At 48.2% G+C, this 27944-nt stretch overlaps 1 protein-coding gene across 1 annotated transcript; it reads right to left on the bottom strand.

Annotated features, from left to right (window-relative positions):
* Positions 1-1780: 1780 nt before the first annotated feature.
* Positions 1781-26798, bottom strand: LOC125739021 (sprouty-related, EVH1 domain-containing protein 2-like). Its single transcript, XM_049008636.1, is given in 7 exon segments — positions 1781-4438; positions 4440-4666; positions 4865-5020; positions 9107-9171; positions 9359-9527; positions 10668-10845; positions 26532-26798. Coding segments are annotated over 7 exon segments (1236 nt in total). The 5' UTR covers positions 26558-26798; the 3' UTR covers positions 1781-4023.
* Positions 26799-27944: the final 1146 nt, after the last annotated feature.

The raw sequence follows: 27944 nt of genomic DNA, 5'->3' as shown, positions 1-27944 counted from the left end.
CACTTTTATCCAAAAAGACGCACAAATGAGTAGGCAGCGTCACCAGTCACTAAAGCGTTTTCGGGGTTAAGCACCTAGCACGGGCCCAAAGGTGCGATCACTCTGGCAACCCCGGGATTTGAACCGACAACCTTCCTATCATAAACACACTGTTTCTAAAGCTAAGGGGAGAACGGCTTCGTGTTTCCAGGTCTCGAGTCTGAGAACGCTGCCGCTCTCCTGAGGGCGGGTTTTGGAAGAGCGTGAGGAAACTGAGAAAGACGCAAGAACAGCGAGCGTGTTAATAAGCTCTCACATACACACGTGTGTCTTCATATGTGTATGAGGGCCGTCCATTAGGGGGAAAAACCTAATCCCAAAACCAAAGTAAGTAACCAAACGTAATACTTTTCACGTTTTTAATTTTTTGATTGCAGTCATAGATTTTTATAAAATTGAGTTTCCCCTTGTGAGAACCGAAGAAATGGTCCGACATCAAAATAACAGATTTTAACCACATTGTGGGGACATTTGGTCCCCACAATGTAACACATACGCACAGCGGTTCTTCACTGGAGTCTCACTTTAATGCACTTAATGACTCCTAACCACACCCAGTCAAACCTGGGAAACACATGAAAGTCGAGAAGGAGACATTTTGGCACTTCAAGGTCAGGCGAAGGCTTCTTTCCCTTTTCGAGATGGTTGCTATCTTTGAGGGAAGCTGGCACTTGGGCCGCCCCTGGGGCTGCCATGGCGACAGGCAGATGCCCGCAGACACTGCCAGATACCCTTCGCCCGCGGCGAGGTCAGAGGTGATGCCAGTGGCTGGCCAACTGGGTACCTCTGAAGGGGTGAGGGGCCCCCGATGTGGCTGAAGGCACCCCACCCCCACATCCGGCTTCCTGGGGGCCGGCAGTCAGGTTTTATACTCCAGTAATTTTATACAGAGCTGCTAATATCGACGTGCCGAAAACACCAGTATGACATTTAAAACGCCATCTTCCTGTCTGCCAGCGCCGCTCCCATCGACGCGGATCGACTTCGTTTCTGGCAGGTAAAACGTTACCGTGGGGCCTGAAACTCACGCAAGCCTCCGGTGAGCGGGAAACGCTGGGTCCTTAAATCGTCTCATTTCGAGAGGGAGATGAGCAGATCCCCCCCCCCCCCCCCCACCCCCACACACACACTCACTTATACTAAAGGACAGTGCTGGCAGACACCTGGCACAACTTCGCCAGCCGTGCAACTTGAGAAATGGTTTTTTTTCCTCCGTTCGTCATAAAACTGCAGTCAAAATGTCCTAAATAATTAGTTTAGGACAGATTTCTTAGGTCGTGTTGATGGGGGGAAAGTTAAACCTCGGGTGGAGCCTGCGTCTTGTGCTGTAGTGGGCCTGACGAAGGGGGAGAGTCTCAGACTATTCTGGAAACGCGTGGGCTGTCTGGCATTAGCTGGTTTCCTCTCCTTCAAAAGGTGGTGGGGGGGGGGGGGGGGAGGGGGTGGCGGTTACCTCATTAGAAACGCCTTAAATGTTTGCACATGTGCAGTTTGATACTATTTGCAGCCACCGAGCCGTACAGCTTGCGGATGCTCAGGGGAGCTTTTACTTTTCAGAATCAGACAGACAATCTTCCGCACGTTTCCCTACAACGGTTAGTACCGAATTAGGCCTGCGGGAGGCCTCCACTTGCCTGGGCCAGCTCGCCGGGAGCTGGGGTCCCGATGGGGGCGGGGGGGGGGGGATGTTTCAGTAAGCCAGAGAGAGTGTGTGACAGTGAATTCAACCAACGGTCCATGATTTCTGTCAAATTTTTTTTATATTGTGTGGTGATCATTGTGGTGGGGGGCAATGTACCGCGAGTCAAGGAGGAGACACACAGTGGATTTATCTCCTTTTTACTTGGAGCCTGTTTGCTGCTGGAAAATGAAGAACATGAAGCGACACTTCCTGGGGAAGGACATGCCCCCCCCGCCCTTTACAACAATAACATATCGGTATTATTTACACAGTCCTTTTATCTGTCCAAGCAAGAGCTACATTATTCATACATATAAGAAACAATAAAAAAAAAAAAATAACTAAAATGTACATCATACACTTGTAATATATAATTTTTTGCCTTTTTTACAGAGGTAAAAATGCTGATTGTAAAAAAACAAAACTAATTAAAAAACAGGATTTATTTCGTTGGGGATTTTTGTGCTCAGGCACTTTGATAGTTACGCGTAACGCGGTAGCTAAACTGTACAAAACGGACGGAAGGCTTCTGGCTCGATGCTCCTTACCACAGATAGAAAAATAAAACTTCGGTTTATGTCGAAACAACGGGCGAAGCTACCTCGGTGCGGCGTGTGTATGAGCGCACGTCTGGGTGTGAGGGCCGCCAAACCCGACCGGCTGCGTGGGACCCGTCTTCCAGCACAAATTTCAGTCCCACCGTGTTTCTGGTTGGTCCGTCTCACCGATACGGTTCCTTGGACGACACCGATTTCGAGGCTGGTTTGCGTTCAGATCTGCGGCACTGCAAGCCGGCTCTGCTCTCTGACTGGTCCACCTCGGCCGACGCTGGCCAATCCTCGTCGCCGAATGGCCGGTGACGTCGTGCAAACGGCCCGAGCCAAACTGCTGCAGCATTCTGTGGGCGGGGTTTAGCAAACAGCTAGTGCTGTCCTTGCTGCCCCAAATGATTGTGCGATGCTTTTAATTGTAATTGCTTTTGTTTTTTTGTGTTCTCTCGCTTCTGGGTTGAAAGTTATTACCAACCGACGGTCACACTGGTACATTATAAAAATACATCATCTCTCCTATATTCCGAGCTCAGAACGCACAGTGTCTCCTAGGGGCCACTGAAGGAGCCATTCCTTAGGACACTCGGTAAGGCTTATGGCTGCCAATCACAGCTTCCCATTTTTTAAACGAAGGACTGAAAATAAGGATTGAAACAGGCGAGTCATTTGGCAAACTGGTTGTCAGCTGCAGACCCAATACTACTTTCGTAATTTCCATAATCCGTAATACGTAAAAAACATAATTCCGTTTGTATAATTATCTCGCACAGCAGTTTTTCAGAGGTTTGGTTTGGTGGCGTCACGTCATAACGATGAAACGGAGTTTTGCAGCATCTTCACCCATCATCCACAACTCAGACGCAAATGCGTGATAAAAACACAGAGCACCTTCAACTCTGGAGTTGGCAAAGCGAAGAAGCCACCTGCGTCCAGATCATAGATGAGACCCAGGGCTGTGCTTTTTCATAAACCTCCCCCCACCCCCCTCCTATCACCCCACATCCCTTTGGTTGGTGATTCAACAGAGTTGGAAAATAAATAAAAAGTAAATCTTTGGATACGAAACATCAAAACGCAAACCTCACCACAAAAAAAAAAATCTTTCTTTTACGAGCTCATGCAGCACTAGCCGCGGTCACTTAGTGTTGGTACCGTGGTAACACTCCCATGCTGTTGACGTCTCTTTTCCACACCTTCTGCAGGCCGTGGTGACACACTTATGGGCTGGTGTGCAAGCACACACACATAAGGACACGTCCAACACACACACACACACACACACACACACACACACACACACACACACACACACACACACACACACACACACACACCCTGGCAGGTTTAGCGTCTCTGGTGGAATAAAGAGCAGAGAAGAATTTGCCAGTTGACTTAAGTGCCTTTGTTGGCAAGACGGATCCAGCTTAATCTTCCTTTGGCAAACGGGGGTGGGGGGGGGCCTTGAAAACAGGAACAGGGATGAAAACCAGGACGTCGGCTAGAACCGCGGGGATTCCCAGACTCTGCATGTGGACAGCGACCAGATACACCCGTGTAAAGCGTGACTGCACGCACCCGAGGCTGGAGAGGCCGTGTGGGACCCAAAGATAAGTGTAAAAAAAAATAATAATTAAAAATAAACAATAATAATAATAAAATAATAAGAATAATAATAATAAATTTCAAGCCACTCAACCCCCACTGGAGGTCTGTCTGTCAAAGTCAGAGGGCCGCCCCCCCGCCATGGCCGGCTCACCTGACGGCCTTGTGCTTCCCGCCGCAGCAGTGACATGCGACGGCGGCTCGATGACAAGCCCGTAGCGGCGCATAACAGCACATGCAGGGCACCAGTAGCGAGAGGCCGGCCAGCGCCATCCAGCGCAGGCAGAAGCGCTCGTCGCCAGGCTCGCAGGAGCACGGGTCCGAATAGTCACCCTCGGGGTCTGACAGGCAGTGGTACAGCAGACTGTCAGCGCACCACAGGCAGCTGGCCCGGCGGATGCAGGCCCGCACGGGGTCCGGGGCGTCTGGGCAGTGTCCGCGCCGGTTCTCCCCGCGCTCGAAGGCCTCGCGGCAGTACACGCAGCGCAGCAGCTCGCCGTCGGCCTTGGCGCACGGCTGGGTGCCCACCACCACAGTGTGCCCGTCGCCCTTGCGGCCTGGCCCGGGGGGCATAGGGGTAGCTGTAGTCGTGCTTGTGGCTGTCGGCCTTGTCGAAGTGCACATAGGCGTCGCCGCCGTCGTCAGCTCGGCCGGGCCGGTCCCGCGGGATGGCCGTGTGCCGGTAGTCCTCGTACCCCGTCGCCAGCCAGCGGCGCTCCCGCGGGTTGATGCGAACGATTTCCTCGTCGTCGTCGTCCCGGATCCAGACGCGCCGGGGGAACCTCGGGAGGGGCTGATGGGGGACAGAGAGAGGAAAAAAAAGAAAAGAAAATCATGGTAAATCAGGGATTTACCCTGCAGAATGCTGGAGGGTGGGGGCAGCTTAATTTCCAAAAATAAGTATTTTCAAAAATATATTTGAAAAATATTGGAAGCAACTACAAACAGCTTAGTTCGGGGCCGAAGATCGATCTGCCCCCCCCGTACAGACCTGATCGGGGAAGTAGTGGTCCGAGGGACGGTGCTGCTCGTGCAGGTGGCCCAGGAGGCAGTGGTGCCGGCTCGGCTCGCAGCTGTAGGACGTCGTCAGTGGCTGCGTGTAGCTCTCCTTGCGCTGGGACGAGTTGGACGAGCTGTCCGTGGCATTCTGAGGGAAGCGAGCGAGAAGAGAGAGCAGGCGTGTCACATTAAGTCAACAGGCTTCAACGGCAAAGGTGTTTTGCACACTAATAGGGCACAGAAAAGTCTCCAGTTCACAACTGAGACTGGTGCAGCCAGGGGGGCACCATAAGGGGGGGGGGACCCTTAGGACAATTCCAAAAAATGTAGATGGATGATGGAATGATATTTTGGAGGTACAATGCATATTCACAGAAGTCAAAGACTCCTAAAAAGAATAATGAAACACAAACTATTCGCAACCCCCCCTCCGTATATAAATATACGGGATAATCAGTCCAGGATCAGACCCCTAAAACAAAAAAACAAAAAAAAGTTTGAAAGCCCAATGACACCAGCAGAAAAAGTTTCCCTGCGTATCTATGCCGATGAGGACGCTGCCTTTTTTGGACAGTGTGGCGGGGGGGGGGGGGGGGGGGGGGGGGGGGGGGTCCTGAAGGTGCGCTGGGTAACCGCACACATTCTGGCAGTGTACCTGTGCAGGACCTCAGCACCAGAAAAGAACAAAAAAAATGATTTCCCCCTTTTTGTGGCATATAAAATATATACGAGGATAACGTCACAAGATAGATTTTTGCCCCCCCCCGACACACACACACAGGCAGAATCCCCCCCTCCCTGCCCTTTGTCCAGGATCACCCCAGCGTGAGGGGCAGCCTTGGGATCACAGGCCACACCCACCACCCCGGCACGGCGTTCTCCCCCTCGTGCGTCTGCCCGGACCTCAGGAAGCCCGGCCAAAAATAATACAGAGGTCCCTCTGCCAGGAGAGCGAGCCAGCAGGACTTAAAATACGTGCAGGATGACGGCCCGGTCCTGCCAGCCCAAGATAATTAAAAACACAGAACCTTTCAGATGTTTATGCTATTGGCGTATAAGAAAATACTCAAATCTGGATGGAGGACCAGCACTAGTGGTGGTTGGCGGGGGGGGGGGGTGGGGAACGACCCCTGAAAATGCAATCAGGCACCTTATCAAAAGCTGGGAACTTTAAGGCGCAGAGATAAACAGGCACAAACAGTCAGATTGGGGGGGCGCATACCTTAGAAAAGATCGCTGCTCAAAAGGCTTGCAATCAGCTCCTTAGTTGGGGGGGTGGGGGCTCAAATTAAGATATTGACTGAAGAAAGCTCCACAAATTGGGGGGGGGGGGCAGCTTTTCAGACCGATAAGCTTTTTGAGTAACAGCACAAGGTGGGGAGGGGGGGCTTGATTAGAATTGTAGTGACAGGGAGGGAGCAGGACAATGCTGGGTGATGGTGTGGCGTATCCCAGAATGCACTAGGGGACGCATATTGCTCAGATTGCCGCTAAAACCCAACCCTGGTAATGGACAGTGACCTCGTCTGAACTCATTTGCTTTAAACAAACCAGCACCACTGATACCAAAAAAGGGGGCCAATCTCCACCCCCCACCCCCCCCCAACCCAAATCCACCCTATGGTCAGAGACACTCCCGGGAGCAGGAACGGGGAGGGGGACGGGGGTATACATGGGTTAAGGGTAGCTGCAGTCACACCAATTATCAGCATTATTTTGGCCACCAGACCAGACAAGAATGCAAGCTCTCAGCAGCTGATGGGACTAAAAGCAGCGTGAGTGTGTGTGTGTGTGTGTGTGTGTGTGTGAGTGTGAGCGAGGCAGGGCACGCGCGTGTCTGAGAACGCGGCCTCCCTGCGCAGGCCATAACCCTGACTGAGGAAGGTCGTGTCGGATAAAGGGGTCCCAGTGGGGCCCTGTGGGGGTGGGACGGCCCTGAGCAGACAGGAAGTCTGGGGGCAGATACAGGGCAGATGGGGCCACTGAGGGCAAGCCGTTTGGCAGATATGGAGCAGACGGTGAGGGCGGAGGGGGGCAGATACAGGGAGCATGGGGCACATGGAGAACACCGGCCTGGACCTGGGGGCGGCACGTAGGCACCATCCCCGGAATGGGAGAAGTGCTTCCGCGCCGCTGAACCGTTTAAAAATAAAAACGCAGCGAACAACCGGGAATTCAGTGAGGCACAAACGGCCCTTCTTCTGCCACCCCCACCACCCCCCCACCCCCCCCCAGCCCCCCGCCTGACCAGCTATGTAAACACCACAGCAGCAATAGATTAATGTCAATCCTGTTCTCAAGATTGAATATCCTGTGGAAATTACAAGCCAGACCTTCCACTCTAAACCGGATGGGGGTGGAATTAAGGAAAACAGGGGAGGAAAGGGGCCAGTGTGCCAGTGGGGAGGGACGGGACGAGCGTGGTGAGCTGTGTGGATGGTTGAGGAGGCCGGCCCCCCCTCTTTAGTGTGTTTGGTTTGTCGGTCCTAACCCCCCCTCCAGAGTATTTGGTCTACCCCCATTTTCTTTACTCACCCCCCAGCCACCCCAGTCCCCGCAGCTCCCACACCGGAAGTTGTCAATCAGTGTCACCCCACCCTGCTTCTCAAACAACACCATGTTTACAATCCGAGTCAAGGCAGAGGGACATGGCGACGTTGTGTGTGTGTGTGTGTGTGCCTATGGAGGGAGGGTAAACACACATGTTTCAGCTTTGTGCATTAGGCATACCTCTACACACCCACGCAGATAATCGCACACAACCGTTCAGCCTAAAGCGGAACCATACATGCTCACCCGCACGTGTAATTACACGCAGACACAGGCGAACGGGCACACTGAGATCACAGGGTCACGTGCAAGAGGCACGGCCTCAGTGAGCAACACACACACACACACACACACACACACACACACACACACACACACACACACACACACACACACACACACACAGCACACACACACACACACACGCGCTCACACAAAACCCAACCACTGAAAACACTGAACTGCTTTCTAGAAAATTCCTGCTCCCCATAAGGATAAAGGCCGGAGTGTGTTCGGGGAGTCCAAGGCAGATGCCTGACTAATAAATCTAAGAGGACCCCCGTGCTTCTGCAGACCAGAACCTGCTCCTGTGTGCGGCGGCTGCATCATCTGGCTGAGTGACCATTTAGGGACGAGGCCATGTGGGCTCCATCCAATGAGATTATTTATCGTGGCTGTACATTTGGGGAGGCGGGGCACGCCCCCTCATCCCCGAGCAAAATCAGCTGTCTGCCGATCCGAGTTCTGCGATCTGATTTGTGGATGGCCCGATTGGATGCCTTACGCCAGTCGGCAGAGTGGATCTGAGGGTATGGTTCAGCCTCGGGGGTATCCCTGCGTTGGGCTGGTTTCTGGCTCCCTCTGTGCCTCCCAACCCACACCGCCAGCCATGACTAGGCAGCTCCTGTGTCAGTCATTATCCCTGCACTGTAAACAACCCAGAACTAACTTCTCATAGTGACTATTTTCAGGTCATTGGTCTCTGTGTCCACATCCACTACAGTACTTATAACATACCCTGAATCCGCCAGCGACAATTCCCCGGCGTACCTCTGGCCCTGGCTCCTACATTTGAGTGCACCCCCACCCCCACAAGCCCCCCACTGTGGTAGTAAATCAACATGGCAGTTAGCTAGGAAGCAGCTGCTAATGATGGCTTTACAGCGAGTGGGGGGGCTCAGGAAGCAACCCCTCGACCTCGCGCGCTGCTCCTCATCGCCTGTAACTGTGACTAAAGGACAAGGAACCCAGCGAATGCCAAGTTGTCGGGCGAGTCTGGTCACAACACCACAGGAAACCGCCCCCCCTTTCCCGATGTTAGCCATATACACCAGACAAAAGCTCGTCTCCAGCACTCCAGCTTCCAGCACTCAAAAACTCCCTCTGCCCCCAGCCCCACCATTTCTGGGAATCCTCACATGTACCTTAAAACATGGGGGGGGGGTGCTGAGGGGTGCTGATCCATTAGAGCTGGAAAGAACAGAAGGAGGTAAAATCATGATAGGAGTAGGCAAAGCCCTTGGGGGGGGGGGGGGGGGGTGCGTGCAGACGTGACCGTGGGCCCAGGGCGGACCTCCGCGGTGCAGCTAGGCCCGGTGACGACTTGGCTACACGCCAGGGCCACAAGGCTCTGCCTCAGACCGATGGGAACATGGTGAGAAGCGGGAGACGGTGCAGCACTAACCGTGAAAACATCGTCGTCGCCCAGGTCTGCTTCATTATGGAGCGTGGAAGAGGAAGTAGTGGATCCTGCAAGAAAACAACATGGACGCAAGTCAACGATCAGTGCGTAACCCATCGAGCTGCTCGCCATTCATCACTCAGCCCCACAGCACTGTTTTGGGTCCAGCAATAGTGTCAAACCAGACTTCAGACAGATCTGTTAAGTGGGTTTTAGGCAGTGTCTTGGCTGGGAGAGGTACGCACTGACAGTTACCATCTGCCAAGTCCTCCATGGCTTTCCGCACTCCCCGGTCAAAGGCCCGGGCGTCGGCTGGGCTCTGGAATGTCAGGCCGAATTTCCTGTTGTTCACCTTCCAGTGGTGAAATGTGGGCGTGGCCTTGATGTAGACGAGGTCTTTCTTCAGAATGCATTCCAGGATCACCTGCCAGCACGGATATTTGTGAATCACAGGGTCACAAGAGCCGTGGCGGCGAACCGCAACTGGGTGCGTGCACACTGCGGATTAATGGCGTGATGAAATGACACTGGCAGAGAGAGACCAGGGCAACTGAAGGAAACCCGCACATCACAGGAAGAACGTGCAACCCCACACACACACACACACACACACACACACACACACACACACACACACACACACAAGTGGGAAGGGATTCAAACCCTGGTGCCCACTGAGCTACCATGCTGCCCTACAAATATATCTGCTACAGAAATTCACAGCAGATCTTAAAATATCCTTCCGTACATCTCTACTCACTATGACACTGTGCATCACCCTAACCCCTTAATGGTCACATAGTTATGGAAGATGGATGGAGGACTGTCTGTAGGAAGCCCCACAGCAAAGGAGAACATCACATACAATAATAATATCATTTTATAGGTCCGCCACTAAATCGATCAGACATCATATACCAGTTCGTTTGGAAAGGAAAAAAATTAAGGTGCTCTGAAAGGACGCAGAGCAGAAACTGCTGCAGCAGAAGCTGTTGGACACGCCTGTGACCATCACTCCAGGGTCCCAGCTTTGGTCGGTACCCAAAAACAAGCTTTGCCTGAGGGGCGAAAACCACAAAGATCCCCTCTTCTGAGGAAGATGCATGATTCTTTTAATAGCCCCGCCCACTGTGTGGGCTGACGTTTGGTTCTGTGGGCAGGGATGCTGTGCCTGTGCTTGGAAGGTCGGTGGTACAAATCCATTGGTTGTCAGGGTGATTTCACTGTCGGGCCCTTCAGAAAGACCATTAATCCCAGTTGCTCCAGGAACTGGCTCACCCTGCCTTCTCAAATGTACATCGCTTTAGATAAAAAAGCCTCTGCTAAATAAATAACTGTAAATTTAGAAAATTGCAACATGCATTACATTACGGGACAGGTCACATGACCTATGTCTATAACATCCCTGGTAAATACTATACTCTGTGGACCTCCCTGGACAGAGATAGACATCCATTCATAGAACAGTCTGCACACTGGTCCGAGTGACTTGGAGCGATGTCATCGTCATGCTCCTGTTGCTCCTGCTGATTACCCGCCCATGCAGGATGGTCGGGGCCCTCACCTGCTTGTCTTTCAGCCGCTCTCCTCGGATGAGGAAGTCACTCTGGCCGGGCAGCTCAGCAGGCAGCACCTTGTAGACCCCCACCCGGCTGAGGCCGCCGCCCTCCTGGGCCAGCCAACCACCACTAGAGTCGTCTCGGGTCATTACCACCCCTTTGACGCGCACAATGTAGGTGTCACTGCATGGGGGAGAGGGGAAAAACAATGGTGAGAGATAGAGCGTGTGAGAAAAAAGGGCCACCCCCCCCACCATATAATTACGAACATCTGCTTCAACTGACGCTGTAAATCAAAAGAGCTCAACAAAGCCTGGTATCAAAACCACTTCGAAGTGCATTTGAAACAAGACAAACAGCAACGCCCTGAAGAGGGGTTACCCAGCTAAGCTATGTGAAGCATCGCTGACATCCCCAGCGACAAGCTGTGGAAGGACTAGGAAGGATTTAGGTCTTTCTGGCAACAGGCAAAGATTGGATGAAGACAGTCCACAGCTCTGCAGACTGAGTCATCAGACCTTGGAGACCAGGAGTTACCACCAGCACCAAATCCCAAGGTGTCATTCCATCAACATAAATCCTGAGTGTACATGGACCGAAGAAATAGATCACCTTGCGTCATTGCTATGAATTATAAACACGTCTCCAGGAGACCTTTAGAACCTCATGAGAGAGGAACGCAGTAGAAAGTCTGCCCCAGAAACACCTGAGCCCAGCTACAAACCACCTTAGCTTAGCTTTTCCTACCAAGCCGAAATTCGGCCGTATGAGGTAACCTGACTTTGCTTTTTAATTATTAACATGGGGGGAGAGAGAGAACATTTAAGGGAAAAAAAAGAGAGAACTTTAACAGCCCCACCCAATAATCCACAGTCATCTCTCCATCTCAACCTTTCAGCACTCCCAGTACCTCTCCAACCAAAATGCGTCATCTCTTTCTTTATCTTCACGAGTACAACCAATTCCTCTCCTGACCTCCACTGTAGGATCACCCTACGATGGAAAATATCCCAACATCGCAACCAATAGCTGTGGGGTTAGAATGAGTGCCCTGGACTTAATGTAGATGTTAGCACCCAGGAGGAGCATGGTCTACTCAGCAAGGCTGAGAACTTCCATCAACTTGTCTCCTTCACTTTCCCCCTGAGGGAGGTAGACTCAGGTATTCCACATTTCAGGTGTAGACTGTTCCCTGAGCCAGTGTCTGGCCAGTCTGGTGCAAGACCATGGCCAGAAGGTGATCGTGAATGAAGTTAGCCTGAAGGCTATGCCGTAACCTTCAGCTAGGCTTAGGTGCTGTCACTGTGTGTACCTCGGTATTTCTGGTACAATATGGTTGGTATTTTTGGTTGGTGAATTTTACCATGGGGGCTCAATGAATTGCCAAGATTTCATTCTGAATTAGTGTTGCTATTGGAAATGTTATCAAAGTGCCGCATACTGCAATGCAATGGAGGGTATGACGGTATGAACTGGCCAAGCTTACTGTCAGCAACATAAGGACAGATCGGGGACAGTATCCTGGACGCCTAAGGGCGGATCGGGGAGAGTATCCTGGACGCCTAAGGACGGATCGGGGAGAGTGTCCTGGACGCCTAAGGACGGATCGGGGAGAGTGTCCTGGACGCCTAAGGACGGATCGGGGAGAGTGTCCTGGACGCCTAAGGACGGATCGGGGAGAGTATCCTGGACGCCTAAGGACGGATCGGGGAGAGTGTCCTGGACGCCTAAGGACGGATCGGGGAGAGTATCCTGGACGCCTAAGGACGGATCGGGGAGAGTATCCTGGACGCCTAAGGACGGATCGGGGACAGTATCCTGGACGCCTAAGGACGGATCGGGGACAGTATCCTGGACGCCTAAGGACGGATCGGGGACAGTATCCTGGACACATCAGGCCAGGCACTTCATTCCTGAACTGGAATAAACCCGGCCCCAAATCCAGCGGGAGGAAGCAAATTCCCCAAACACAAAGTCAAAGCACATCCTACAGCTGACTGTGTGATTCATCCTGTCTGGGCGAAGGAGGTTCAGGAGTAGGAACACCAGTCAAACCAGTTATACCAAGTGCCTATTGTGAGCTCACTAGGCCCGCATCAACTGGGCTACACCCGGGTGAGAGGCTGGTCTTTAAAAACAACAACAAACAACAACAACAACAGCAGCAGCAGCAGCAGCAGCAGCAGCGCACACACACACACACACACACACACACACACACACACACACACACACACACGCAGGGTATACCTATCCTTATAGGGCCCGCTCATTCACTTCTATCGGAAAAATGCTAACGCTAACTATGACAACCTTAACCCCCACCCTGCCCTAACCATAACCATAAGTAGCCAAGCAAAATACAAGAGTTTTTACATTTTGATTTTTTTCATAGCAGTCACTGATTTTTATAAAATAGAGTTTTCCCTTATGGGGACCAGGAAACCGGTCCCCATAAAGGATAGGAATACCCGCTCGTGCACGCACACACATCTTATTCTGCTGTTTGTGAGGCGCCGTGCACCAGTCCCATGATAAAAACAGATCTTTGACACTAGTCTGACCTGGGTGAGTCAACAGAAACAGGATGCCTCTGGGTTATCCATATTCCCAGGTAAATATGAATTACAGAGTCCGTAAACAATGCAGGATAAGCTCCGAGACCGGAACAGGGAGTGCCGAGCGGAACGAACACACACGTCGCAAAGGGGGGCGCCCGCAGCCCACGCCGGAGCCAGATGCTGATTACCACCACGGATCAAAGCCACTGACTTGGACTAGGCTATAAAGGTTATGCAAACAGTTAGCAGGGGAGGATTCTGGGAGACGGCAGCGCCCTCTTCCAGGCCAGTCTTATATCCGCTGCTTCTACTTTCATGGAAAATCCATTGACAAACTCATGTTGCGGATGTACATGCTAACCGGTAGAACCAGCCCTGCCAGAAACGGAACCCAACCGACAGGCTGGCGGTCCGACTCCTGCCGAGCGCATACCACTCTGCAGGCAGCAGGCGGTGACCACAATCCCCCCCTGACCCCCCTCCCACCTCTTCCCTCGATGTAGAAACCCAGCCATCTGGTTAGTGCAGGAAAAGGATGACTGACTGGGATACAAGCGTGGACAAATGCGGATTCAACGAGTAACAGAATGTTCGAGGGCGTCCCTGGCCATGGCTCTCGGAGACGTCAGCCTCGCCGCGGACCGTCTTCCTATCTGTACTTCAGACAGTCATACCTCCGGACCCCACACAGGTTCATATCCTGTCGACTGGTTTCGATTTTGCCCGTGGTGGGGGGTGGGGGGGGCATCATCCCCTGGAGGCTGAATTCTTCCAGGAAATGCCCGTAACCTAAAAATGCAAAACCGAGCGGCAATCCATCCGCGTCTCCTGTTTGCGAGAGAGCACTTGCTGAAAGACTGAATAATGCAACGTGTTGTAACCAGAGTCTGGGCAGATGCGCCCTGCATGTCAGCGACGGCGCTCATCCGAGGCCCAGCTGCGCTGGACATGCCAGTGCCCTCCTCCGACGGCGCCCATTCAAAGCCGTCTGTCCCCACCATACCCCTGGCCACCTTCCGGACTGCACCATTTCTACATTTGTCTTCTCTGCAATGACAGTTTTTGGGAATTATTGCAAAAGATAAAATAAGGGTCCACAAAAAGGCATGACTATTAACCGATGGGATACAGATTACAAAATGAAATCGATTATTAATCGATTTTTAGTTGAGGTGACCTCAGATTAAGATTATACATCTTAAGATAGTTGGTGTTTGTGCATTTTCTAATTGTAGAAACTATTTGTATCTCTATTGTGTCTTAATGCTACGCCTTGCTAAGACTAGCAACTGATTAGGTATTTCGGGAGATTCTTCAGCTTCATCCTGGCCACGCCAAAGCAGCCGCCTGCGGCGAGGAAGACTGCCATGCGAAACACCGCGCCCCGTGCTGCAGGACGTGCTAGACGCCTGGGCTGTTCATCCTCATCGTGATGCAGTGACGTCTGGTGCTGGACGGACATCCACGAGGGCGTGGGAGGAACTGTGCTCCCCTCCAGGAGTGTCCCACAGCTCGGTGAAGCTGGCCTGACTGAGGGCTGCCATGACCTCGTCCCCTAAACCGGCATGAGTTTTAGGTGCAGAGAAGAGATCTACTAATTGGACAGTGAGAAAATGGGGGGTTTTGTCTTTTGATGCTTTTCAATTCGACAAAATTTTTTTTTTTTTTAGCTATGCCACTATATTACAAGCAGCTCCAGACTACGATGGAAAGAAAACAACATTCTGGCCTAGTTCCTGCTTTAGACAATCAAATAAAAACAGGGGGTGTCAAATATGACTCCTTGAGGGCCAGAGGTCATGCTTGTGTTAAGACTATTAGCCTGTTCCCACTGACGGTGCTCTTAATTCAATGCTGGGAGTAACTGGAGCATGAGAAACACTGGATATGAATTACCATGTGCTGGCAATCACCTATAAAGTAACCAATAGGAAATGGGCTAAATGAGCCAATGACATTATAACCTCATCTAGTGTGGGTTTCAAAGCCTTTGCATGAATAACACAGTTAATCAATGATTACTTTGTCTTCTTAGCCCCACGACAATTAAGTAGCTATACATAATTGATCACTCTGAGGTTGCATACTAATTTATTCCATTTCTAGTTTCACAAAGAACTTAACAGTATATTGTGAGAAGGAACTATTATTGGACAATGTTTTGGAGTGCGGTTAAATACGGTTTAATGCGGATGGACTGTTATGAAGTCTTTCAGTAACTGGCACAAAAAAACGACCAAATGTGGTCAACACGTCTAATCAAGAGAAGGTTAATTAAGAGCCCAGCTATGATATTAACGATTTAACGTCGTTGCTGTAACGGCGTGGCAAACTGCCACATCTAGCAGTTAGAAGCAAAGTTCTGTAAACCGTTTTACAAGAAAAAAATGAAAGGAGTTGCAATTTTGGGTGGAAGAGAATATCATGAGAATAAAAACAAAAAATACATTCATCTTACCCCCCCCCCCCACCCTCTTTTCTGGCCCGATCGGTCTACCCTTAACTCCTGAAACCGGACATGACCGACCCCCTTGTTCGTGACACGAAGCGGTCATGTGAGATGGGAGAACCACTAAGTGGCGGCCATATGACACCCCCCACCTGACAATGACCTCCAAAGGTTCACCCGCGAGGGTACACCGTGCCATTTAAAATGGGTCGATTGTCCTTGCTGGGCCAGCGGGCCCCCGATGGGTTACTGCTGCAAGGTAATACAAGATGGCCTTGTGGGATACCGCGACTGGGCAGGGATCAGTGTGGCTGACCGGATGGTCGGCGGCCGGGGGGGGGGGGGAGGGAATAGACCAGGAACCACGCATCCTGTGTTTCTAAAAGGTACACAGAAAGCTATTTGGAGAAGAGGACACCGGGGAACAAGGGGGCAAAGTCAACAGAAACCTCTGCTTTCACAGGAAATCTTTCTACTGTCCCTGCAGAATGCGAGACCTTAAAGGGGCCCGTTTCCATCTCCCAGGCCGCACGGGAGTCCCAGCCAATCCGGTGCCTCTCCTGTACCTGTCTTCCAATGACAAATCAGGCAGGCATGGTGTCCCCAGGCAAAGCCATCACTGAATAATCGCCAGTCACAAGCCAGAACTCTGACTAGCCTCATTTGTTATTGTAGTATTATTTGTTTTTGCAAATGACTGCTATATAACTAGTCCTGTAGAACCAAAGCTGCAATAAAATTGAAGTAGAAAAGAAAAACTATTTGAATCCTGTACCCATGCAAATAAAACCCAGATGGGCTAGTGGGCTGAGATCCAATCACAGAGCCTGCATTTTTATGGGGAGGATCGCTATTGGTGCATATGTGATGGGTAACATGCCAGGTAAACTGAGTGTTTCATACAGCTTCCCCTTTTATTTGTCAAAAATTTTTTTTTTAATAAAATATTTTTTAATCATGTCTGTGTGAAATCCCCTTTCAATACTAATTTGGGCGATTTCAGTACAGGGTGAGTTTACCAGCTGCAGATATATCTGTGTTCGTTTTATGGTCACTGAATTCGCACGAAACGTCGAGCAGCATTTATCGAATAATTGAACCTGGTACACAAAGCAACCCAGAAGTAACCCCTAAACAACCAGACAGGTGGGTGGAACGTTCGCAAAACACCCACCCCAATCAAGACTATTCATGTTGGGTCAAAGATGTACAATGAAGTAAATAATCAGCATTTGCCTGGCAATTACGGAGCAAATGTGTATGATATAGTCCTATATGCACCAGTAATACCGGTTCTTCACAAGAAAAACACACACACACACACACACACACACACACACACACACAATGCCAGGTGTACGTTGCTAGCATTGGCTTGGTTCAAATGTACTTAAAGAAATTCTGCTTAATTAAGTGCCTTTTGTATTAAGCTAATGATTTAAAACCACACTATCAATAGAAGTTCACTCAGCTCAAGATTAAAAATAGCGGAAAACGAGAAACATTTCGGTTTAAGCAATTTATAAAACTCCTGAGAAAAGTGCCTCGTTGTCACAAACAGTTATTAATGATAAGAGTTACACTGAGGAGTGTTGCTGCACATTCTTTAGAAACCCCAGGGCATGCACTGCAGGGCCTCTCAGACAGCACTGCATTTCAGAATAAAAACATAACAGAGCTCATCCCCCCCCCCCACTATGCCACCTGAGGGACTTCAGCAGAAAATGCCAAACTGCCCACATTAATTCTGATGTTTTGGTAACATGTAGAGAGGTCAGCGAAATCCTTGGGGTCTGCTTTTCGTATGATAACCAAACTCTGACAAACACTTTGTCACCTGCTTAAAAATTTATGATCGGTCAGGCCCCTGAGAACTGGCCAGGATGTAATATTTAAAAAGTCAAAAGGTGGTATCTTTAATGCAAAAGTATAAAATCAATGACGGCTCTTCGATACAGAAGTACCTCTTCCCAATAGTAGAGATCAACGGGAGATGATTTGGTGATCGACAGTGCCAGTGATCAACAGGAGATCTACAGAGTCCTCCCACTCGTCATCTGTGAAAGCAGCAACACCTACACAATCATGCACGTATAAACTGCTAGCAAACGTTTGACAAGACTGCAGTGAGTACAGTCATGCATTTTAACTGCAATGACTCGTCGCAACGCCTTAGATGGCTGAAACCGGAGAAACATCAACTGAAAACCGATTGACATCATCGTACAAAGATAACCGAGACAGTAAATGGTCTTTAAATCCAAGTCGATATCATGACTAACCCCGAGTTAAGTGTATTTTTACGATCCCCTCCTAATAGGAGTGGCGAAAATAATCAGGGTTTTATGACATGTTAAAATAACACAAGGATGAGGTGGAGGAACCGCGGCAAAGACAAATGCAGTCTCACGCACAAACGTAGTCGCCGTCGTTTGAAATTGATGAGTCTAGACCCGTAGACTTAATCTGTGAATAGTGTCCGCTATTTCTCACTGATGCCTATAAATGCCACAAACAACTTTCAAAAAAACACAACATAAAAATACATGCAGGTAACAGCAAACACTAAATGTGGGAGTGAAAAAAACCTTCATTGGTTTATTGTGTTCCTTCCGCCCTTAAGGGCAGGCGAGAAGAACAGTTGGAACCAAGGCTTTGATAAGACCAAGCGATAAGCCTAGATTCAGGTCTGTCTACTCCTCACCATCACCTGCCCAAACCTCAAAGAGAAACAGAGAACTACACACACACCCATGTGCAGAGAAACATTCATTCCTACTAAGTGCGTATCTTATGCCCATGGGGGGGGGGGGCATTTTAGCCTCACTCTTCCAGGGCTGGAGGTCTGAGCCTCACCTCTATGTGTGGAAGGTGCACGCTCTCTCCCAGTGGAGGACATGACTTTCCTTCCACAGCCCCGTAACATGCCGTTAGGCCAAGCAGAGTCTCCAAATGGCCCGTAGCGTATAACCGCGTTTGTTCGTGCATGTGCTTTGTGATTAACTGACATCCTGTGCATGGATGCGCCCCAGCTTTGTGTCCTGTGCTGCCAGGGAAGGGATCCAGGCAACAGTGACCAGGATAAGCAGTAGGAAAATACGTGGCTGATTTTAAGGGAGAACAACCAAGTCCACAGTTCTCACAGTAATAGGACCTGCAGTGCTTGGCATTTGACTGTGATCTGGGGCAATTTGTATGGGACGTGAGAGACTTGAAGTAGCCCGAATGTACATTTAGGACTGCAGGCAGCTTTATGTATTTTGTTTTTGCATCTACTTATCATGTTATTTGTATGTTAAAACCGTGGAATAGTATCACACACTAAATACTGTCCAGATGTGCAATTTCTCATCTCTAAAACTAATGATTTGTTTTATCCTTAATGCTGATTGAACTTGGCCAAGCAAACTCAAACTCAGAGGTATAAAAATGGTGTCACTCACAAGGTTACAAAGTGAAAAAAGGTGAAAATTCTGTAGTCCCGCCCCTTGCAGTCACCCACAATTGCAATGGCACCGTTACCGGCTTCCCTAAATAAATAAATGAGAAAGATAGAAGAAGCTCTCCTGTGCGGAGGAGGATAGAAACTTTGCCCGTTAGCATCCCTGCGAGTGCATTTAGCAGCCCGCCGGGACACACCCTGTTGGATGCCACTGGAGGGGGGGGGGGGGGGGGGGGAGACCACTGCGAGGCTGCCGGAGATAGGCCACACATGGGGGCCTGCTGGGGTATTTTCAGTCTGGCCTTTAAGGCGAGACGGGGAGCACGCCTGCAAAGCCAGCCACCGGAGGCCTATTTGTGGCCGACCGAATCCTATAGAAGGCCGAAAGCCAGAAAGAGTGCGGTGCGCGCCGACATGGCACCATTCTTCCTGAGACGAGACGAGCTTTTTTTATTATACGGCGTCTGGCATACAAGACCACGGCAATAAAAAAAAAAAGCAAACATACTAACTTCATTTTCTCCAAATAATCATTTTGAATGGTACATCCTTACTCCCAAAAAACCCCACAACCTTTTCCATGCAACACACGGAGAGTGTCACAGTTCCACATCACACCCATCTGCATCTGGAGGTCTCTGTGGAAACAGTCAGACATGGGCAAGACTTTCAAGGTCAAATAAGGACCAGACAAGCCCCAGATAAGAGATCGGTGGGGTGAATCCCAATGGTGGGTGAGAAGAGGAGCTGGGCGATAGCACATCGATATTATATCGCGAATGCGCGATAATCACCAGGGCTTCAGATGACGGGCGAAACATTTGGCCGGACGCCAGCTACTCAATACTATATTGATGTTTATTTACACCCACAATTTGTTTAGCAGATTAAAAGTGCGCCTAAAATATCAATGAGGTGTGTTTTGTGACACCCAACAGTTAGTAATCTGCATAAACTTGGCGTATCTTTATGTTTATTAAATTCGGTTAGCGGACTATACCACATAATATTTTTTTGGTATACTATGGTTTGGTATACTTCAGTATGATATGCACCACAGCAGGGCGCACCACATAATACTCTTTTGGTATACTATGGTTTGGTATACTTCAGTGTGTGATATGCACTGCAGCAGGGTGCACCACATAATACTCTTTTGGTATACTATGGTTTGGTATACTTCAGTGTGTGATATGCACTGCACAAGGGTGCACCTTATAATACTCTTTTGGTATACTATGGTATGGTATACTTCAGTGTGTGATATGCACTGCACCAGGGTGCACCACATAATACTCTTTTGGTATACTATGGTTTGGTATACTTCAGTGTGTGATATGCACTGCAGAAGGGTGCACCACATAATACTCTTTTGGTATACTATGGTTTGGTATACTTCAGTGTGTGATATGCACTGCAGCAGGGTGCACCACATAATACTCTTTTGGTATACTATGGTTTGGTATACTTCAGTGTGTGATATGCACTGCAGCAGGGTGCACCACATAATACTCTTTTGGTATACTATGGTTTGGTATACTTCAAGGTGTGATATGCACTGCAGTGGTGGTGAACAAAGGAACGCCTCAGCAGCCACGACATCTTTTAGACGAGTTTATCGACAAGATTTCCAAGATGCTGGTGGAGTGGTAGCACTTTTGACACTTCAAAGTCAGACACATTTATCAAACATAAAGATATGCCGTTATTACCGAGTTATTATTAACTTTTGGGCATTAGAAAATGCCTCATTAATATTTTAGGGCACTACTAATACAAAATTGTAGGTGTAAATCAATGTCTGTATAGTACCGAAAAGCTGGCATTCAGCCAAATGCTTCACCCATCTTCTGAAGCCCTGCTGATCATTGTACATGTGTGATATAATATCCATGTGATATTGCCCAGCCCAAGTCAGGAGACACCATTAATGCACCATTAAGTCTGGAACCTGCAACCTGGTGGTTCCCAAAGCAAAGCACGGGAGCAGAGCTGAAGACTGATCGACAAAGCAGAGCTCCACCACGCTGGAGGTCACCAGGCCTGAACAACCAAGGGTGTGTCACTCTGCAAAAGCCTGAGAAAAACAATCCGTCATCGGTGGAGGATGGGGGAGGGGGGCTGGGGGAGGGGCGGCTAGGCTCAGGTATCGAAGCCAGGGCCCCGTTGACTCACGGGCTCGTTTTTCAGATGCCCCCGCTGCCTAAGCAAGAAAAACGGAGGACGACCTGAGATCGATTCTCGCAGACGGGTCTGGGGTGGCTGCAGACGACCTTCATCCGGCTCCACCGAGCCGAATCCCTCCGAGAGAGCGGGGCGAGGCGGCTCTAGCGACACCGATACGCCAATCGATTCCGCCGAGCTACCGTTTAGTGCCAGGCACCTCCAGGATCCCATCGGTTTCACAGACTCTCTCGTGTTTGCCGGTAAGCACCTTGGAACCGTGGAAACGTTCCCTTGGTCACCAAAAAAAAAAAAATTGTAATAACCAGACCACAGGGAAGTCGTGCACCTCACTGCATACTGAATGTTACCAAAACAGAAAAGACAAAGAAAATCGGGGCTTTACCATAATTCTGAAATGTCTATGAACGACATCGAAAAATAAAAAGACACAGATGATTAGCTAGCTAATTTCATTCATCTAGCTTGAACGATTACATTAGTCACATCTGAACAAGCTTCATGATGTTACAACCATTCGTAGTTTTTTTCCGGATGTCGAGAGACCTCAGCCTTCGCTAAACTCTAGAGGAGCCTGGTTTACCTGCAGGCAACACTGAAGAAATGTTTTCAAGCATTGGAAGGCAATTCGGAAAGCAGGTGACTTCACTAACAGAAACAATATAGAAATACAAAATTATTATTTTTACGATGCATCAAATAGCCTTTTTAAAAAAAAAAAAAAGCTATTGTCATCACAGGACTGAAGAACACGGAAATGTGCTACATGTAAAAAATCTGACAAAATAATAAGGGACGTCGAAACTCGAGATGCTGAAATAAACTTCAGATTCAGAGTCCCTATAGTGCTGTTTGAGCAGAGGAATGCTGGAATTGTTGCAGCTGTGAAAATAAGGAAAAGTCACTTTGGACCAAAGCACCAGCCAAGTCACTAATTCCAAAATATACACAACATCTAAAACACAGAGAAACTTTTACCGTTTTGCAGTGAAACGCTGGTGAATCCCAGTATGATGGCAGCTGAACAGGGTGTGCAGAAGATACTAACCCCCCCCCCCCCCCCCCCCCCCCGCAAAAGGGATATTTTTTTGTATTTTAACATAAACAAAATTTACCCCTATGGATGGAAACGGAATCAAACTAGGTTGTCAAACTAAAAATAGACCGCCAAAAAAACTAAAATAAAAATAGCAACCGTATTTCACAAAATTAAATGTAATATACGAACAATTTAAGCATGCCGCTTTAGCTGGAGTAGGTTGGATTTAGAAGGTGTTGTGGTGGAGACACACAAAAAAAGATAAAACAGGATTCCTGGTAATAACCGCTATCACTTTCTTCATAGGATTACAGTTGTACGGCCTCTTCGGTGGTGTGACCACATTATCTTCTGCTACAATCTGACTGGTTATATAAAAAAAATTGTAAATTAGGCATCGCTATCAGCGCCTTTAAATTTGTTTCTTTCAGCTGTCCTGAGACCTCAGCAACACAATTAGCTTTAGTCTGTTAGTCTTTCAAGACCAACAAAGTAGCCAGCTAAGAAAAGAACTCTATTTTGCTCATTTGGCAATGTCGATGGATATTAAACCAAATGTAACCCCTCAGGACTATCACAGAATTTCTTTGTTAAAATGCATTTACATTTAAACTGTGAGAAGATACACACGCTGATGGAGTAAGATAAAGTACTTTGTATTCCTTCAATACATGAAATACATTTTCTGCCACACATACTTGTGTAAATTACCAATACAGGCCAGTCTAATTTTAAAGAAGGAAGTCTGTTCTGTTTCGGGCTTATAAATATATGGAAACGGCACAATAATATAACACAGAAATGACCTTTGAAAGAGAGCAGAGTGCACAGTGATTAAAGTCATTTCATTCTGTATCTTTGGAGTTCATTGTGTGTGTGTTACAGGTAAGAAAATTGCAAGCCTATTATCTTTACTGTTGGGAGTGAGGAAATAACTATTGTGAAATTACCTGTCACATTCTTTCATTTTTGTCGTGTTTTTATATACACTGCATTTATTCAAACCACTTCACCTTTTATGTTGCAACCTTAGGCTAAGAACATTTAAATAAATTTTTTTCTCTTTATTTTATCTACACACAATATCCCACAATGACAATGAGCAAAAACTAGCTTTTCGAAATTTTTTTGTCATATTTATTAGAAGTAAAAAAGTAACAAACATCACATTGACATAAGTATTCAGACCCGTTATTCTGTCCTTTTCGAAGTTCTTCCGGCTGTGCTTAGAGCTTTGAGTCTTCTTGGGTATGACAAGACAAGCGTCTCGCAACTCGATCTCAACCTCTCAAGCTCTGTCAGGTTGGATGGGGACTGTCGGTAGACAGTTATTTTCAGGTCTCTCCAGAAAAAGTTTGACTGGGTTCAAGTCCGGGGTCCGGCTGTGCCATTCAAGGACATTCAGAATTTCTGCATTGTCTTTGCTCTGTACTTAGGGTCACTGCCCTGTTGAAAGGTTAACCTCCAGCACAGTCAGGGTTCCGGAGTATTATGGAGTAGGTTTTCATTAAGTATATATTCCTGTACTGTGTTCTGTTCACCATTCCCTTGACTGTGACTAGTCTCTCAGTTCCTGCTTACGAAAAATATGCCCACAGCATGATCCTCAATCGTACTGCACCACTGGGGTGGCACTGTGTAGCAATGAGCTTCCCCAGATTTCCTCCAGACATTCAGTTAGCATTGAGGCCAAACGGTTCACGGGTTCCACCAGACCAGAGAATTCTTTTCCTCACAGTCTGAGAGTCCTTCAGACGCCTTTTTGCAAAGTCCGAGCGGCCTTTCATTGGTCTTTACCTAAGAATCGGCTTCAGTCCCTGTACTTGACCATAAAGCCCCAATTAGCAGGGACCGTTGTCCTTATGGAAGGTTTCCTAATCGGCATACAGGACTTTTTTAGCTCTGCCAGAGTGACCATCAGGTTCTTGGTCACCACACTTACTAAAGGCCCTTCTCCACGGACCGCTCAGCGTGGGCAGACGGCCACGTCTTGGAAGGGGCTTGACTGGGGGGCACCATAAAAGGGGGGAGAGAAAGTTTAGATGACTTCAAGAGCCCCTGAGATGGGGGCCGTAAAAAGATTGATCATGATTGGATTGTCTGGGTTTGGGGGTCCAATACGATATGCGGTCGTGGGGCCCAAAATCTATAGAGGGGCCCCTGGTCTTGATTGTTACAAAATTCTTCCATTTAAAAATGGGGGCCACAGTATTCTTGGGAAACTTCAATGTAACAGAAAGTTTTGTAACCTTCCTCAGACCCGTACCTCAACACAATCCTGTCTGAGTCCTTCAATCTCATGGCTTGGTTTTTGCTCTGATATACATTGCTAGCTGGGGGAAAAGTACTTTTCCAAATCATGTCCAGATCAATTGAACTAGCCAAAGTGCCCAAGTGGACTCCGAACAAGTTTCGAAACATCTCAAGTTGGACCAATAAAAACGGGCCGTACCTGAGCTAAATTTAAAAGCGTAATGGCTTAACTTTTATTTTTAGTAATTTGCCAGCGTTTCTAAATCCAGTTTCCACTTTGTCATTATGCCGGATTGAGTGTATATTGATACCGGGGAGGAAATGAATTCAAACATTTTAGCATGAGGCTGCAACATAAAATGTAAAGGCATCGCGACTCTTTCTGATGGCACCGCAGCCGATACGTGTCAGTTTTAATTAATGAGTTCGGATTGAAACTTTTAATGGTAAATATAAATACTTCAAAGCAGCCTGTAATATCCTATTGAATTTCGCAGTGCTGCTTGAGTAATCTGTGTACACAGCAGGGTGTGAGACTAGGCTGCGGCGCGGTTTCCTGCACACATGAACCCTGCTTCGAGATACCTACATTTATCTCAGATCACAACTGTAAAAATGAAAATGACTGATGAAAATGAGAGCGATTATTCTAAGCTTGCCCAAAAAAAAAAGTGATTTCTGTTCCCTTTCTGTTCCCTGACCAGTCAAACCTCACTATGAGTTAGATAGCGACGCCTGTGTGGCGTATTAATGTTAATCTAAACACATGATATCTGGTGTCGTAATCGCATAGGAATAGACATCCTATTATTATTCGGACATATACCCCGTTGCATTTTTTTTTGTCTATGACCCATTTGCCCAAAATGCCCCACTTTAAAGCCCTTTAGGTCAGGCAGCCTGGTTTAAGTTTATGAATGGACCGGCGTTATGGGACTATTCCCTTCTTCACAATTCAGCATTTTGTGTCACACATCGCACGCATTTGCTCCATTATGCGAGCCGCCTGCCAAGCACACGGGCAATGCGATTATTGCAACGCCAATATAATGTATTTTCGCTAGTCTGCAACGCTCTATTTATACCGATAAGGCCGACTGACGTTATTTAAAGACATAATTTAAGAGATCGCCGGTGCGCTACCTCCCCAGATATAGCTAGATATTTATTCAAGACCATGTGTTTGCGTTGCAAAATTAGACAAACCGCTCCGTGTCTCGACCGATCGGCGGTGTTTCGGCCGCGCATATCAGTTTACACAAACCCATTTATAATAGGAAAATAATATAATCCGATTGCCAAATAAATGATATCGGGTATGCAGGTCCCTAAGATGCAAACACCGGGTCTCACCCGATTGGTGTTTTTTTATGAATGAAGTGCGGTATGCAAATTAGAGCGATTCAAGAAAAGAAATGGCGGATGTTACATATCAGACGGTCCGGCCGCACGGCGACTTTCTCGGCGCCCAGGAGCCTGCGGTCCACGGAAAAGCCATCATCCTTCCACGCTGTGACTCGCCATTAGCGTTAAACGCCGGAAGGGAGGGATCGTGCGCGTTTTTACCTTTAAAAGCCGTGTCACTGGAGAGTTTTTCTGTGTTTTTGAATGGCCTATTCAGTTGTAAATCCCTTTTAGAAAATGTTTCCGATCCACCCCACCCCCGTCCCTCCTTCTCTTCCCTTCCTCGAGACTGAATCGGTGAGGGGGGGCATTCTTCCACCCCCCTTTTCTCCGTGCACTGTCAACACATATTGCCCCATTGCTTTACAACTCGGAAAACAGTGCGGCAACTTGGTCGAACTTCATAATAACGCGAATCCCCCCACCACTTGCAGAAAAAGAAAGTATATACACAGGCAGCCAAATATAAAAGCACAAGCGGATAACCGAGTGCAATTTAAAGCATGAAAGACAAAAATCCTCTTTTGATGTACTTACTCGTCTGGGTGTGTTTCTTCGGTCATTTTTTTTTCCGTTTCACCTACAGCAGTTTCCCACAGTGAGCATTCGCTCCGTGCTCTTCATTTTCCTTGCTGTCTTCGCTGCAACCCCCCTTCATATCACAGAGGATCCGCTTTTATCCGCGCCCGCTTTGGTCTTCGCTCCCCTTCGCCTCGGTACCTTTACTTCTTCTCGCTTGCGGGTAATTGATCACGGACGCGCAATACCACCGAATGCGCATATCCAGCCCCCACCCTCCCTCCCAGGTTAACGTCTTCCGACCTCCCCCCCTTTTCTTCGCTTCTCAGCCTGTAATTATTATTACGATAATTATTATTATTATTGTTGTTATTAATATTACCGAGATCCGCCGGCTTTGGCTTTGCGCTGATGTCGCGGAAGGTGGCCCCGTACGAGCCCCATCTCCAGTTACTCCATGTTGGATTCTGTAGGCAGCGGCCAGCGCTGAGGAGGAGGGAGGGAGGGAGGGATAATGTGTGTGTGTGTGTGTGTGTGCGTGAGAGAGAGACAGAGAGAGAGAGAGAGAGAGAGAGAGAGAAGGAGCGCAGCCGGAAGCCATGACGTCAGCGCAGCAGCCCCTAACTGGCTGACGAAGATCCCCAAACGCGTGCCTGCCTTCCGTGACGGGGAATTACCCCGGCATTTTCTATAACCAACACTCATTTGCATCCATAGTCATCATAACTAACATAAACGATTCAAGCGTATTTTCCAATGCAATTAGCACTTCCGTTGCTTAAGGCATTAACGAAACTAGTGCGTGTGCTGTGGGAATTGCATACAGCTATTATTATACTGGCCGACTGACTTTGGGCTCTGGAAAGGAGTCAGCGAATGGATATACTGCACTGTAACATGTTTTATTACTCCACGCAATTATTTTATTACAAGAATATAACTATAAATAACCAAAAACAAATCCAACAAAAACTATACATATTAGTTGAAGGATAGATCTGGCATATTTAGCTGTTATCTATTATAAATAGGCCTACATCATTTAGTGATATTATTAGGAAGATTTTATGAGCGAACTCATCATTTTATTGATTATTTTTCCGGGAACATAAGAATAACTCAGGTTGATTAATTGTCATGTGAGAAGCCGAAATAAGGATTTCCTTCTTAAAAACAGTTAATGGTCTTTCGCAGAATGGTTGCAGGTAATATACGGTAAACGAATTGGATATATTATGCTATTTTAAGCTTTAAAATGTAGACAGACAAATGTAATTAGTTAATTAGGCATTAGTTATTTAGTTAATTGGTTGTTTTGTTTGTAAAAATGCGTAAAAATATTCCTAAGAATGGGCAGACGTTCCGGGGGAATCCCTAGCCTAGTGCCTTATGCTGCTTGGCAGAAACTCCAGGCAACTAAAGGACTTCACA

Source organism: Brienomyrus brachyistius, chromosome 3, assembly GCF_023856365.1.
Source record: "Brienomyrus brachyistius isolate T26 chromosome 3, BBRACH_0.4, whole genome shotgun sequence".
Lineage (NCBI taxonomy): Eukaryota > Metazoa > Chordata > Actinopteri > Osteoglossiformes > Mormyridae > Brienomyrus > Brienomyrus brachyistius.
Note: the sequence above shows the minus strand (reverse complement) of the source record. Positions and strands in the feature narration are given on the sequence as shown.